General features: G+C 28.2%; 3 protein-coding genes and 1 pseudogene across 4 annotated transcripts, besides 3 other annotated features; 1 reads left to right on the top strand and 3 right to left on the bottom strand.

Moving 5' to 3' along the window:
* Nucleotides 1-155: part of a mobile genetic element that runs on past the window's edge.
* A 2,031-nt stretch (nt 156-2,186) lies between these two features.
* Nucleotides 2,187-3,941: a mobile genetic element.
* Nucleotides 3,942-5,969: 2,028 nt separating this feature from the next.
* TVAGG3_1006890 (uncharacterized protein) lies at nt 5,970-6,950 on the bottom strand (the record flags this gene model as incomplete). Its single annotated transcript, XM_001308632.1, has 1 exon — nt 5,970-6,950. The coding sequence occupies one exon, from the start codon at nt 6,948-6,950 to the stop codon at nt 5,970-5,972; it is 981 nt and encodes a 326-aa protein (XP_001308633.1).
* A 245-nt stretch (nt 6,951-7,195) lies between these two features.
* On the bottom strand, nt 7,196-8,381 carry TVAGG3_1006880 (charged multivesicular body protein family; the record flags this gene model as incomplete). The annotated part of the gene is made up of 1 exon (XM_001308631.1): nt 7,199-8,377. One exon carries the CDS (start codon nt 8,375-8,377, stop codon nt 7,199-7,201), a length of 1,179 nt encoding a protein of 392 aa, XP_001308632.1.
* Nucleotides 8,382-8,679: 298 nt separating this feature from the next.
* TVAGG3_1006870 (uncharacterized protein) lies at nt 8,680-9,588 on the bottom strand (the record flags this gene model as incomplete). The annotated part of the gene is made up of 1 exon (XM_001308630.1): nt 8,680-9,588. The coding sequence occupies one exon, from the start codon at nt 9,586-9,588 to the stop codon at nt 8,680-8,682; it is 909 nt and encodes a 302-aa protein (XP_001308631.1).
* A 3,187-nt stretch (nt 9,589-12,775) lies between these two features.
* Nucleotides 12,776-13,314: a mobile genetic element.
* A 729-nt stretch (nt 13,315-14,043) lies between these two features.
* On the top strand, nt 14,044-15,266 carry TVAGG3_1006850 (annotated as a pseudogene). Its single transcript has one exon. A coding segment is annotated over exon 1 (1,223 nt).
* Nucleotides 15,267-15,859: the final 593 nt, after the last annotated feature.

The raw sequence follows: 15,859 nt of genomic DNA, 5'->3' as shown, positions 1-15,859 counted from the left end.
TAAAAATCCCTCTCAATTTTCTAAGTTTTATAACTCACCAAATCTCTAGCCAAATTTTTTGGCCCGTATAAATATTGTTAGGCACTATATAGGGATGCTATTTATCCTATTTTCATCCCATTTTACTGTTATCGCCTAGTGAATGTACCTTTATTTTCTTTAAGGGTCCACTGTAAAAATTGAAAGTCTCTCAAAATTGAGAGGCGATTTGCAAATAATCGTTATCGTCGTTTTTCGAAAATCCACTTTTCCTAGTGTTCTGATTAATATTATGTGAATACAACAATGAAGCATATGTTTCAATAAGATGGTAATATATTCTATCACTTCAAATCTCATAAAAATTGCAAAATCAGTGAGTTTTATAAGAACATGATTTTTTCGAATTTTTTCGCTTTTGGATGCGTGTTTTGAAAAATAGATATTTTCGAATTTTAATTTTATCTTAAGTATAAGTTTTATATTAGGAATTTTGTGACCTATTTCCAATCATTAATTCCAATGTTTTTCAAGGAATTTAATTGAGAAGAAATTAGGAATTTCGCTTTAATGCCATTACAAACTAATATTATGATGCATAATATATATATTTATTGAGGCTAATGCCGGGATATCTTGCATTTAAAAAAAATTCAAAGAATTGACAATTGGATAGCACAAATTTAATTCCCTGGACAAAGTATTATTGTTTATTTAAGGATGTCAATTTGGAAGAAAAGTGAGAAAATTCCTAAAATGCTAAAAATGAATTTTCCAAACATATTTTTTTATCTCATTTTTTTGATTTTGAAAAAAATTTGGAGAGAAGAACTCTTCGTTTTTGAATTTTGTCACGATGGTTTTAAAGTATATTAGACACATGTATTGATATTACTATTTTTGTATACTTTGAGAGAAAATCCCTAAAAAGTGAGAAAATCTGAGACGGTTTGAGAAAATATATAAACTATTGAAAATTTGAATTAAACTTCTAATTTGGAAAGAAGAAAATTCAAAAATCGAGATTTAGACTCAGTATCAAATGGAGAACAAAATGTTTCTTCATATGAAGGAAAAAATTTTCTTGAGAAGAAATAGAGTTTTTAAAATTTTATTGTATGTAATGAAATAAACAAATATTAAAATTATTTTTTGATAACAAGAAAATTCCCAACAGAAAATATTTGAGACAAAGAAAAAAAGAAAATTGAAAAATATTACTCTCCTTTACATTTCATGAGATTTTCAATTTATTTTCATAAAATTGACAATTTTATACGTTTAGATGAAAATAAGTGATTTTGCTTGAAATAAAAATTATTGTTTGTTTACAGCTATCAAATAGATTTTTGCTATTTTGATTAAAATTTGTTAATCAAATTAATAATTTTTTTCTAAATATCTTAAATATCTGGATCACTCACTGATACGATGAATTAAACGATAAAAATAATACAAACTCAACTAATTTTCCTGTCTTTCAACCAAAAAATATTATGCAATTTAAATTAAATTGTTTATTCAAAGATAAAACAAAGATAAAGTAATTATAATTATCATATACTTTATGAATAACTCTCTAATTGGATAAGATTTTCGTACAAATATTTTATTAATATCGATAAGAATATGTTTACCTACTATCACCATATGTCGATAAACGAGAGTAGAGTGATTTTTATCATCGAAACTTTTTAAAAGCTGTAAGCAGGAAGTAATAATCTTGTTTTTTCTGAGTTAGTTGTAGAACTATTGATGCCCGAGTTATCATTGTGATGCAGAAGGATATCAATGTACTGACTGAAGGATATGAATTGAATTGAATTTTATTGAATTTCAATTTGATCAAAATTTGTTGAAATGATATGAATGTGTCAACTTCTGTATCATTCTCCTTCACTCCTTCCTTATTCTTTCGAGAACGAAGCTAGCTCAGCTTTCGCTGAGCGAATTGACACTTTTCATACCCTAAACGTACATACTCTCAAATTTATCGAAAAAATTAATACCACCTAAACTAGTATATTCTTATTTTAAATATGATATTATCCTTATCTTCCACACTAAAATTCATTTAAATCAACTTTTAAAAAAGTTCGAATCCTGCGCGTCTCACTTTTTAAATTTTCCAAATGGAAAATTATATTCTCCTAAAGTGAAAACAATTTTCCAAATTGACTTCCTTATGTTTATATATTCAAACCATTGGGGAGAAGCTTCCTAAACTTTTTAATCCCATAAATATGGTCATTATCTGGAATAAAGAGTTAAGCGTCATATGTCACTTTTTGTACTCAGGAAACATCGACCTTATGCGTTATGACTTTTCGATGAGGAAACAAGTGTTCACGTATTATAAACTTCCTTATTCCAATAAACCGACCCTAAACATAATTAATTCTAAGCATGATAATGGTCTCTTTTCTATGATAACCAAATCAATTTGGTTATCATAGTAAAGCACCAAAAACTGGAATAGGAATAACCGCACTTAAACAGGAATAGGCAGTGTGGAAACTAGAGAAGACTCAACTGATTTTTTAAGCAACTCTTCTTGCCGATTCAAATCTGCTTTGCTAATCATTGTATATTACTATATTTTGATTAGGATACTTTAACGCTTGATGCATGCACATCATTCTTTTAGCTGATTTCTAAAATACAATCTTCTATTAACTTTGAAATTTCTTCAAAAGTTATAGTAATTCCATAGTTCATTCGTAAAATGTTATTAAATAGCTCTGACTATTCCTTTGCACGCAAAATGAGGTAGTATTTTTTGAATTTTTTACTCAAAATAAAACAAAATCTACCCAATTTTATACCACTAAAGCCTATATTGACACACACATATATAAATCTCTATTGTTATAAGATAAATTTGAAAAAATAAATTTTTTTCCTAAAATGTAAAATTATACTTGTATTCAAAGAAAGTAGATCGTTTATAAGGAAGGTATTATATATTTGGGGAGAAAATCCCTTACAATATACAAAAATATGAAAGAATATTCAATCATCAGGAAAGAGCTTAGTACTAACCATTTGTGAGACGTTCATATAATATCTTTTTCCTTTTTGGGGTTTTTAATCGGATTATCCATTTCCCTGCATTGACTTTAATTCATTCTTGATGATCTGAGTATACATGATCATTATCGAACGCTTGCCATACTCTTCCACAGTTAATGATTGCTGAAAAATGAATAGTACTGAATAACAGCTGGAATTTCATAAGTATTTTGCGTATTTATACTGATTTAAACATGAAATACTCATACAAAATGCAAAGTTTTTAAAAACAATCAATAAAAGATTTTAAATTAGATAAAATATCATATGTCACTTCTTTTTTCATCTGGATAATAAAATTGATAAATTTTTTTCTAATTAAAGATAAAGATGCATTTATAGTAGTAGAAAATTAATTTCTAGACTAAAGCTTGTTTATTGTCATCGTTTTAAGTCTAAATTTATAGGAAATGGTTATTTTATTATGCATTAAAAGTTCTTCTATAAAATTAACATTAAAATCATCTTTCGCCTAAGAGTAATAACAAGGTTATGCAAATTTTATTGAAAATAGTACGAGAATTTTGTTTGAAAATATGGTTAAAAATAGGGAATGGATGTATGAATGTTCCATATTTATTTTATCCGAGTTGCTTCATGATTCCATATTGCCGATTCCTATTCCAGTTTTTGGTGCTTTACTATGATAACCAAATTGATTTGGTTATCATAGAAAAGAGACCATTATCATGCTTAGAATTAATTATGTTTAGGGTCGGTTTATTGGAATAAGGAAGTTTATAATACGTGAACACTTGTTTCCTCATCGAAAAGTCATAACGCATAAGGTCGATGTTTCCTGAGTACAAAAAGTGACATATGACGCTTAACTCTTTATTCCAGATAATGACCATATTTATGGGATTAAAAAGTTTAGGAAGCTTCTCCCCATTATCCTTAGTTTAGATATGTTGGCCAAAAATTTTCGTGTTATTTTTTGTGTTTAAGCATAAATTATGTATTTACTTATGAAAAATAAGCATTTTATTCATTATCATAAAGATATACCATAACAATTGATAAAATTTTTTAAAAAAAATTGTGTATTTTAGTGGGTATTATTCTGGATAATGCCAATTTTTACAAGATTTAATATTAACCATATCAATAGCCGACTCAATGTAAAAATTTAGATATTATTTTTTCATTAATCAAACTTTGATAAATTTTAGTATAATGAACGATTTTGTTTCGTGTATGATACAGAAATGAAAAGCTTAATTAATATCATTTTGCATTTTTTAAAGGATGTTAGAGTACATCTACATTAAAAAATCAGATTTGAACTGCGATACTGCATCAAATTGATGCATATCTGATAAGGATCTCAAAAGAGTAAAGTTAATTTTTTTGTGTTTTTTTAAGTTTTGGGCCTTAGTAAAACACCATCTCGAGCAATATTTTTGGGACGACGATAGACCTTATTTGGCCTTACAGTGGACCCTTAAGGGAATCTAATATTGTTCGAAATATTTTAGAAATGCAATAAGCACTCATATAAACTACAAGAATGACTACCATTTATAAAATTTTCGAGTTTTTTATTTATTATTCAAATCATATGATGTTGTGCACTCCATTATTGACAAAAAGCATTTTTATCATTTAAACAGGTATAATATCATGAAACAATTAAATGGTTATATAAAATTAAGCTATGAATTGGTTATCTTAAAATTTTGAATACTGTTTGAAAAAAATTCTGAAACACACACAAATAATCTGATCTCAAATAAAAGTGTTATAATAAAAATAATGACCTATTCATATTGCTTTTAAGAAATGCTTATATATTTGATCAAACAATTTCTCACATAGAAAATTGAGAATGTTTTTGTTCTCAATTTTCTATCTTAAATCCACACTTCATTTTACAAATCGAAAAGCAATGATCTCCAATACAATACGTGAACTAGAACAATATGATGATACTAACCCAGCTTTATACAGTTTCCTTGTCAGTACTCGTGGAATATCTATAATCGCTTTCATAGGATTCATGGTGTTCATTTCAGCAACTCTCATATTTAATTACTATGGCGAAAAGGTAACAGAAATATATGCACTCTCATTTGTTTCTGTTCTCTTCTTGATTCGACCATTTGTAGGTAAAAATTGGATCAAAATGCCCTCTCAGAATATCAAAACCAATAAAAAGAATAACTAAAATATATATGTTTACTAATCAAATCTTTTCAAATTTATATCTTTGTTTTCATCTTTAATTAGACCTATTTATAAATAGCAGGGGATTTATAAATATACCCCCTTATTTGGAATTTCTAATTAATTGGAAAAACCGTCGCAATTGGAAAGTACAAAAAACAATTGAGGATACATATAAATAGATATGTTGACGCCGTTCTCAATCGGTAGTCATTCACATTATCCCAAGTCAAACTATTTTATGCTTCTGAAGATTTGTTTTAAATATATATATGTATCTCTAGGAATCTATGGGTTCCACTTATTATAGTAGATGAATCTCTTTGTTTCCTGAAAGAGTGTATCAAGTTATTATTCAACCTAGTGATAATTATGATTATTTGGTGAATGCATGCTTCATGCTCTTTATAATGATAGATCAGAATAAATATTATACATATATGTCGTATTACTTGATTTAAGCCCTACCTACTAAATAAAATCAAATTTATTCATATTGCTTTAAATCATATTTAAAAATATAGTGATGGAGAGTTAATTGTTTAATAATTAAAACATGTTCCAAAAGTTAAATTCAATAATCATATGTGCACAATATTTTGATGATAATTTTAAAATTAATTTGTTTGAATCGAAAAATGAATATATCATGGCTAGTCTTACAAGTTTTTAGAATGAAAACAAGAGTTATTTAGTCAAATATGAATTAATAAACAAAATAATGAAAAACAATTTTATTAAAAATATAAATTTCAATATCTTCCAGTATTGGAAACTGGTCTTCTAATTGTCTTCGGATTATTAGAAGATCTATATGAAGCGTGTGATGATGGACGCTTTGCTGTTGGCGAAGAAGGAGATTGAGCTTCCGGTAGATACTTTTCTTTCAAAGCATTGACGTCATTTGTCTCGAGGCCTAATTCCTCTAGTGCTGCATTAAGATTATTGAGTATTTCAAGTTTAGAATTAACTAAAATGTTCCTTGTTGTTTGTGTCATGTATCTGCTATGATTTGCGTGATATAACTGATTCTGTAAAGTATCTCTTTGATCAATAAGCTTTGATAATTGATCAAGATGCTGATTAGATGTTGTTCTAACACGAACTGTTCCTTCGTTTTTAATTTCTTGCCCATAGTTCTGATTTTCAAAGAGTTTGTTAACTTCTTGTCTTACTTTTGATCGTTCCTTTGCTTTTATTTGGTGATCAGAAATTATTTCGTAAGAATTCAACCAATTATCGCTTGTAATTAAGTCAAAGTACTCTTTACTAAGTTTCTGGATGTCGCGGGTTGTTGTATCTGTATCATGCGATTGTTGTTCGACGTTGACGTATATTTGAGATTTTTCTTTTTCAAGTTGTGCCATGTAAACAGACTGAGATCTTTGCAGTGCGACTGAAATCTTTTGTTCTATTTCATTTAGTTCTTGTGTTAGCTGTTGAATTTCTTTATTTAATTTTGTATTTTCTCCGGTACTTGAAGAAGAACCTCCTAGTGCAGAAGCCAAAGAAACGGCTTGATCATCTTTATATGCTAAGTCAGTTTTAGCTTGATTGTACTTAGTTTCAAGGTCTTCAAGTTCTCTTTTAACTGTTGAATGTTCTAATTTCGCTTGTTTATATTCTGCTTGAAGCATTTCTTGCTCCTTAAACTCATCACCACCACGCCAATAGAATTTAGGTGCTTGAAATGTTCCAGGAGGGAAAATAAGGCCACAATGGCGTCTACTCATGTAAATACTTTTTTTTTGAGCAAAAAAAAAGATGAGATTTTTATTAGTCATCATTAAAGTGTAATAAATTTCGCTTCAAAAAATCAAAAAATTTCAAATAACGTATTTTTCAAATTTTAAATTTCAAATCGTTGAAGAGATATTTTGAACGCGGAACTTTGACATACAAATCTCAGCCCTCAATAACAGTTATATGGAAACAATAAAAATTTTTGATGTGGAAAATAAGTAAAATAACAAGAGAATTTTTATTTAGCGAGGACAATTTGGACTTTCTTTTGACTGTTGTCATCATATGTGATAGCATTAGAGTATTTGATCTGCTTTTCTGAATTATTTGTAAGATATGAAGAATTCGAGCTTTTTTCTGGTTCTGGCTCTCTCATTAACTGTGAAAGCTCTTCATCAAGTTCTGTATCGTCAAATGTTACTAAGTTTTCTGATAAAGTTGAAGTTATTTCGTTCAAATTATCGTTAAGATCAATACTATCTGTAATTAGTTTGTCAGCTTGATCAATATCGATAGTATTAATTTGGTTCTTGATCAATTTGTTGTATTGATCAAGAGAACTTAATGATAACTTATTAATTTCTCCTCTTTCGATATTGTTGAGGTGGATGGTCAAGTTATTCTGCATATTATTGTAACTCGATTGTGTGTTTTCGCGTTGTTTAAGAATTCGCATTGTATTTAATGCTGCCGAATGTTGACCATTTCTTTCATATTTAATAGCACGAGCTCTGAGTTCATCGATCTTGTGTTCGTTTTCTTCGATAGCTTTTTCAAGTTGCTTGATCATTGACTTACTATTGGAAATAGAAGTTGCCAAATCAATGGAAATATCTTTATAAGTAGAGTTTATAAAGAAATATACATCACCAACTCGTTTTGCATAGCCATTTTCAATAAGTCCCCATTTGAGAACTGGTAAAGAAACATCGATTGCATATCCTTGCAATTCTGTATCATTTAAGACAAAATCTGATATCCCTGCACCATTGCTGGTAACTTCATGACTCACTCGTTCGCAAACATTCTTTAAATTGTGTGGAAAAATTATTACTGTGTCATTTGTGATTTCTTTTTGCTTTATGAACTTCACAATTCTTTGTAAAATCGATGTTTGATTACAATCTTCTGCTAATTTGCATTGTTTCGTGTAAATTAAATGTTGAATTGTTGGAATAATTGGAGGTAATGCCTCTCCCCATACTAAAGATGGTATAATTTCGCCTACTCTAACTTCAACAATCTCTGAATCGCGAATCCAACGTGTAAGTATCTCTGTCCAAAAATTAATTTGAGTATCCCATTGTCTTGCATCTACTTCTCGAGATGGCATAACTCTATATAGCTCATTGAATCTATCAGGAGCAAAGCTTCGCTGTAATATTCTATGTAGTTGAGGAAATCGCATTTCTGCCATTTTGGAAAAATAAAAAGAATCAATGATAGTCCAATGAAAAGTATAGAGGGAGTCCAAACAAAATAAACTTAAAACGAAATTTACTTTATTGAGCTTTTCTTCTTATTCAGAGGAAGTAGAGAAAAGTTGAAACGGTAAATACATGCGAATGCAGATCAGTATTATGTACGAGCCTGGATTGTATATTTAGCTAAAAAAAGATAGCGACGACTTGAGTTAAATCTCAACTAATAGCAGTAACTCCCAAATAATATAACAAAAATAATTTTATTTCAAATAATAAAAAACAAATAAGAAAAGAATTATAGTTCTTGAATCATTTTTTCAATTGCATCAGCTTTGGCCTGCGCTTCATGTAATTTCTTTTGAATGTCGTAATCTCCACCAACAGTTCTCCTCATTGCATTTAATTCCATCTGTAATTCTGCTTCAATATTTTCGAGATCAGATTTCCATTGATCTTCGCTCTTATCTAGCATGGACTGGATATCAGTTAATCCTGTTTCCATTTGAGCACATTGAGAATTGACATCAGTTTGAATTGAACCAAATAAATCCGCTAAGGACGAAGAATTACAGTTTGCTAAAGACTGGGCAAGAGTTGAATCTGTTGTAGCTTTGACTCTCATTAAATCGATTTGTAATTGCTGTGATGCATTAGATAGCGCTACTTGCAACTCATGCTGCTGATTTTCTATTGCAGACTGAGTTTCATTTTTGAAATCGTCTGTAACTGTTTTCATTGAATTTATTTCAGTTGTAAGGCTGGAAAACGCGCGCTGTTGTTCATAAAATTGTTTTGCGGCTAATTCTAAGTCTTCAGTATCAATATTCAATGAATCCATGAGTTTTTGATAAGTTCTACCAACAGATGACATTTGTCTATTGAACTGATTCTTCCATTCTTCAAGTTTTGCGCTGAATGGATCAACAGCAGCTGGTAATTGCGTATTTACAAATTGATTAAGCTGCTGCTCAATTTGTTCAGCTTCATGCTCAAGCTGTCCAGATTGCCAGTAGTCTGCAGTTTCTTTGATTTCATTTAGTTGTGATTTTGCCGTTTCAAATGAAGGTACTGATGTAACTCTTACTCCTTGTTGAGCTCTTTGAGCTGATTGTTCAAGTTGAGTAATTCTCTGATCTAATTCACGAATATATGTAGCAACATCACGTTGAATTGCTGATACGATTTGTCTCCTATCAGCATCCATTTTTCGAAATAACGTTCTCTTTTTTTTTATATCAAAATTTAGAATCCCATGAGTTCGAGTTTTAATAGCTTTATTCATCTATACAAGTTTCCTGCCCTTGAATTTGCTTATATAGTTACCCTTGATTCGGGAGAATGTCTATTTCGAAAAAAAATAATCGTCTTTCGGTCTATTTCGAAAATAATCGTCCCGATCACGACGATAGAGGGCGAAATTATTAAAGATTGCATTTTGAAGTGAATGAATATATGCATAGATCATAACTCGTCTAGGTCGAGGTAAATATATAGTAAAGAAAGTGTTCAAGTTCTTATATAAAATCATAATTTCATTAAATATGATATGTATTGATGATTGTTTGGAGACTTACTAAACATATTCTATATATCATAATTTTATATTGAAAAATCCTATAAAATGACAATTTGTGAGTTTTCATTATATTAATCATGGTAAAGAAGTTTTTATGGGATTATGACCCTGTAATCTCTCTATTATTCTGATAAATAAGTATGCTGAAGTGAATATATGAAAAATAAAGCACAAAATAATAATAAAAATAAATTTTTAGTCTAATAAGTAAGAAAGTAATAGCACTATATTTGTTTATCGTAGCAGTGATCTGGATCACTAGTATTAGAACGATTTTAACAAAAAAAGAATGTAAAATTTCTGAAAATCGAATTTTTTAAAGTAGTTGCCTGGCAAAATATATCTGTAGTGTAATGCGAGCATAAAGGAAGCTGATAATGAGAATATTTTAAAAAGATATTTTGAATCTGTAAAAAACTTTGAAATTCATTTATTGATTGTACATTTGAGTTATACGTTGTTTGGTTATTCGAAATTTATAAAAGATTTCATTTTCGTTAATTTATGAATCAAAATATTGTAATAATGGAAAATTTCGTTTGAATTTCGCATTGAATGTAGATTGCAATTGTAATGTTGATAAAATGATGTATAATTTGCTTAATTTGAGAGAGTTTGTAATAATAATCGAGAAATATGAATTTTGAATGATTAAATAGAGACGAGTTCATCAATGTAATCTGTTTCGAATCAGTACCTGATGTTCCCGTTCTCAACTTTAGCTGTTAATGAATACGTTAGCAGCATTCAACCATATTCATTCACTATAAATGAAAAGAACAAGTAGTAATTGATGATATATGAAAGAGTTACATTGATCATTCTTGCTAATTCCTCATTATTTTTAAAATATTGACATTATTTTATATTTTCACTTAAAAATAAGTAAATTCATTACAACTTAACGTAAAAATAACTATTGAAATAGTAAAAACGTGATTTAATGATGTGAAATTTCCAAATTTTTTTCAAAAAATAAAAAATAAATTCAAAAATTGTTAAAAAATCTATGAAAATCATAAATCTAAAATTATTTTGGAATTTTTGAGTAAGTAGATCAAGTTTAATATTTTATATAATGTTATTTCTGCGAAAATTTATGATTTTTCTCAAAAATTTGTAATCAATTTTGATAGATATTACCTTTTAAGATAAACCACTTATATATCATAGCAATTGACTAATTTTAAAGATAAATTCTCATATATATCTCTTATAAAATCAACAGCTTTATTCAAATTTTCAATTCTTGACAATTTTAGATGAATGATTGGCCAAAATTGTTAATTTATAACGTAACGCAATCATTACTGGTGAAGCATTCTGTCTAATAATCGATTTATTGATATTTTTTTGAAATATGAGACAAAAAACTGTTTTTTCACAAATTGTGCATATACACACTCATAAACATTACTATTTAAATGATGTACCACAGCTATTTACCTAATATCTTAATCAATTTATGCAATTGTGATTTAACTTGATTTATATCGAATTTTAATCATTGAATAGATTTAGATTTCCTTAATACAATTCAGATCATCTATTATATTAATGATATGCTAAATATTTCATAATAATAAAAAAAATTAAGAAAATTATCACATTTTATTATTGTGAATCATCACCTTAAACTATGTATTTATTAAAGGCCTCGTTGCAAACACAAATAATAATTGATAATATTTTTTATATTAAATACAATATATTTGGCTAAACAACAGCGTTATTGTTATATCCTCGTATATGTTAGCACAAATAATATATTGTTATCTTATAAACACAATATTTTTTTTTAGAATTAAATAAGCATAATACTTTTTATGTATTAACACAATAGCACAGTTACAAAACGTTAGTATTAGTATTAGGCTATCTGATTATATGTGAAAATAGTGAGAAATATCATAATTTGTCTTGCAATCTTCTAATTAATCTCATAAAAAAGCATAACATAGTATTTTTATTATATAAATAGATTGCAAATAGTATGCTTTAGTAGCGCCTAAAAAGCCAAGGATCTAAAATAACTCTATGGTGGAGAATTATGCATTTTAATGTCTATCGTCGTGATCGGAACAATTATTTTCGAAATAGACCGAAAGACGATTATTTTTTTCGAAATAGACATTCTCCCCCCTTGATTCCTACCGCATTTCGAGAATTCTATCTCATCTCATAAATACACGGGGATAATAGATTCCCATTATATAAAATTCATGTGAGAATTCCAAAAAACGAACTTTCTTTATGAGAAATGAATTTTTCGAATTGAACGACGTTAATTTGAAGCTCAACCCTAGTAAACAAAGTATATCCATATCCCTAACACGAGATATGTTATTTTATTACTGAGCGAAAATAGGCTCCACCAATATGGAAAATACACTTTATTGGTTACTCAGCAAACTTAACTTGTCAAGTGGAAACAGTTTTATTACAATATGAACATAAATAATTAAACAAGGTTTTCCTAATTCAGCATACTGAGAAGTGCGAACCAAATCAATCATGAGCAAAATTTATCCATAATTCCAAATTACCCTGTTAAATCAAATTTATAGATAACGAAAATAACCATCTTTATAATGTGACCAGCATTGCTGCGGTAGCAAAGTAGTATATGTTGATGGGTTTTGTGACTTTTTTTGTAAACGTAAGAATTCATACAATATCGAGCAATTTTGTATCATTTTTTTTAACATATGAAGTAAAAAATGTATGATTCTTACGGTTTTTATTCTTACATTTTTGAATAAATCAAGATTTAAAAAATTTTCAAAATTGTAAGACATTTACACTCAGCCCATACATAATGAAATAAAAAATAAAATTTTTTTAAAAAATAAACTTTAAAAATTCATGTCTTACGAAAAATTAAAACTTAGTTATGTTTATTATTTTATTTTTTTATTTTGTATGAAATGAGCGTCAAAACTAACAACGTTAAAAAATTAGGATTCACAAACGAGGAAATAAAGGATATATTAGAGGAGGTGGGTTATGAAGTTGATAAATATTATTTAAGAAATTGTCAAAAATTTGCCGAGTTATTAAATGATTTAGATTATGATGGAAAAATGAATAAAGATGATGTTATAAATTTCTTATATCCCACATCTGAAGAAGAAAAACCTAAAGAACCTGATGTTTTCCCCGAATATTATGAAGAACGGATTAAAGATGATGAATACAATGAAATTGAAAGACTGGAAAAAATAAGAGATGAAATAGATGAAAAAATTAAGGAATTAAGAGAAGTTGAAAAATATAATGAAAATGAAGTAGAGGGTTTAATGAATATCCCAGCTTCAGAATCAGAAGTACAGAAATCTCATGAAGAAAGATATAAAAATTATGTCTCAGAATCAACACAAAATTTATTAGATGGTGAAATAGACGAAACACTTTCAGAAGAAGGTACTAAATTTATTCGTAAACATAAGCTACAGTTTATTGATAATGAAGAATACCCCTCTATATTACTTTCACCACCTTTAGATTCCGAAAAATTCAAAAAAGCTCTTAAAAACGTGACATATGCAACTAATACGATTAAGAAAGAAGATCATGATATTTACACAAATTATTATTTAAATAAATGCACAGGTGTTGATAAAGTTTTTGATTTATTAGATAAAATATCAAAAGAAACCATTGGAACATATAAAATTTTGTGTGATTGTGGTTTCATTATTGAAGATACCAATAATGTTTCATATGAAAGAACAGCACCGAAGGAAGACGAAGTGAAAAGGTCTATACCATTCGTTATTAAGAACATAAAAGATATGAAAACGTATAAGCATTATATTTATTCATTTATTTCAGAAAAAATGGAAGCAACCCATAAAACATCTTCTCATCATTTTATAGCTATTCATACATTACTTTTCAAAGTTGTGAAATTAAATAATACAGGAATTAGATTTAATGTATCAGGGTACGCATTCTTGAGTAAATTAAAATGTATTCGTCACGTCGCAGATGATAAAAATTTATGTGTTCTTAATTCATTTTATGGGCTTTAAAAAATAAACTTTATTTTTATTTATTTTTTAATTTTTTATTCTTACATAAATGAACAAAAACGGAACAGCTAAAATGAATGATAATCAAATTAGAGCAGAAGGTAGAAGGTTATTTAAACGCTTCTATAACATTCCTGATGGTGTTAATCCTAAAACTCGTAGAAGCTATTAAATGAAGCAATAGATGCATATGAAGGGTTTGACATTTCATCAGAAAGTGAGAGATTGGCGAGAATGTTAAATGTTAATATTGATTTCTATTATTGTGATCCTCAACCAGAAGACGTGGACATAAATAAGGTAGACTTTCCATTAGTGGAATCAATAATGATAGATCCAGAATTTGAAACAGTAAATATTTTATTAACACAGATCCATGTGGAAAACTTCACGCTGACAGAATAACAGACGTTGAAGCACTCACCGGCTATAAAGTTTGTCCATATTGTAAAGAAGAAGTTTATTCTATCCGCGATGATCCAGAAAGGAAAAACCAAAGAAGATTTTTAAAGCATTGTGAGAAATGTAAAGAAAATAATGGAAGATTAATTCAAGACGTTCAGTTGCAAAAGACACAGCAACCATATGCACCACATATTACGAAACAGAAGATATATCAGTGGTTATTAGCTCACAATTTGCAGAAATATTATAAACCGACAAGATATTATTACTTTTGACTTTGAAACATTAGAGACTAAAGAAGAATTACAACTTTCTGAGTGTGCAACTTTGAATGCTTACTTAAAACCATTCATGGTATCATCAACGGTTAAATTAAATGATAAAAACATATACGAGGAATTTTTGCTTAACTTCGAGTGATTCTTTTATTCTGATTGGATTGAGTTTTTATTTCAACCTGTTCATTAGTTGCTAAATCAAATATTGAACAATATGAAGAATTATTGAAGCCGCAAACGGTGGGGACTTTGTCTCATACATTAAATGAAAAACAGAAGGAAGCATTTAAAGAACTTCTAGATGAGGAATTCAATAAAGTGAATATCATAGGTTTTAATTCGGGAAAGTTTTGATTTAAATTTAATTCTTCGTGATTTAAACACTGCAAAATGGAAAATAAAATCAATGCTGGGTTCATCTTCACAATTTAAGCAAATCATTGTAAAGAAAACAAACGTTCCATATGAATTGAGATTTATTGACATCAGAAATTATATAGCGGGTGGGACATTAGACCAATTCACTCAAGATTTCGGAAACAATAAATCACGTGTTAAATCCTTTTTCCCTTATCAATTCATCACGTGAGAAAATTACGAAGAAGAATTATATAAAGTGGAACCATTCACTCAAGATTCATTTTATTCAGCATTAACTCAAGAAACTATATCAGATAGTGATTATCAAATATATCTCAATGATGCTAAAAATTTTAAGAATAGATTAGAATATTTTATTCATTATTGCAATAAAGATGTTGAAATTATGATTGAACCAATCGATAAAATTATTGAAGAAACATTTGTTTAAAAATTGACACGCTTCATAATCTTTCTTTATCATCGAATGCTTCAATGATTCGTTACGCTTTAGCATATAAAGACTTTAATCCTAATGAAAAATATCCTGAGGAAGAGATAGAATCAAGTTTTGAATTAACGAAAAAGTATTGGAAATATAAAATTGAATCATATAAAACAAGATGAAAAAGCAGAAAGAGATACTAAAAATAATGTTTCAATGGATGATTTTCAATACTATCACGATTTAATCCTTTCATCTAAATGCAAAATGTGTGGTAAAGCGTTTACATATGCAAATAAACCAACATTGGATAGAATCGATAATGAAAAACCACATACCAAAGAAAATTGTCAGTTAATGTGTTGTTATTGCAATGT

The sequence above is a fragment of the Trichomonas vaginalis genome, chromosome I (genome assembly GCF_026262505.1).
Source record: "Trichomonas vaginalis G3 chromosome I, whole genome shotgun sequence".
In the NCBI taxonomy this organism is placed as follows: domain Eukaryota; phylum Parabasalia; order Trichomonadida; family Trichomonadidae; genus Trichomonas; species Trichomonas vaginalis.
Note: the sequence above shows the minus strand (reverse complement) of the source record. Positions and strands in the feature narration are given on the sequence as shown.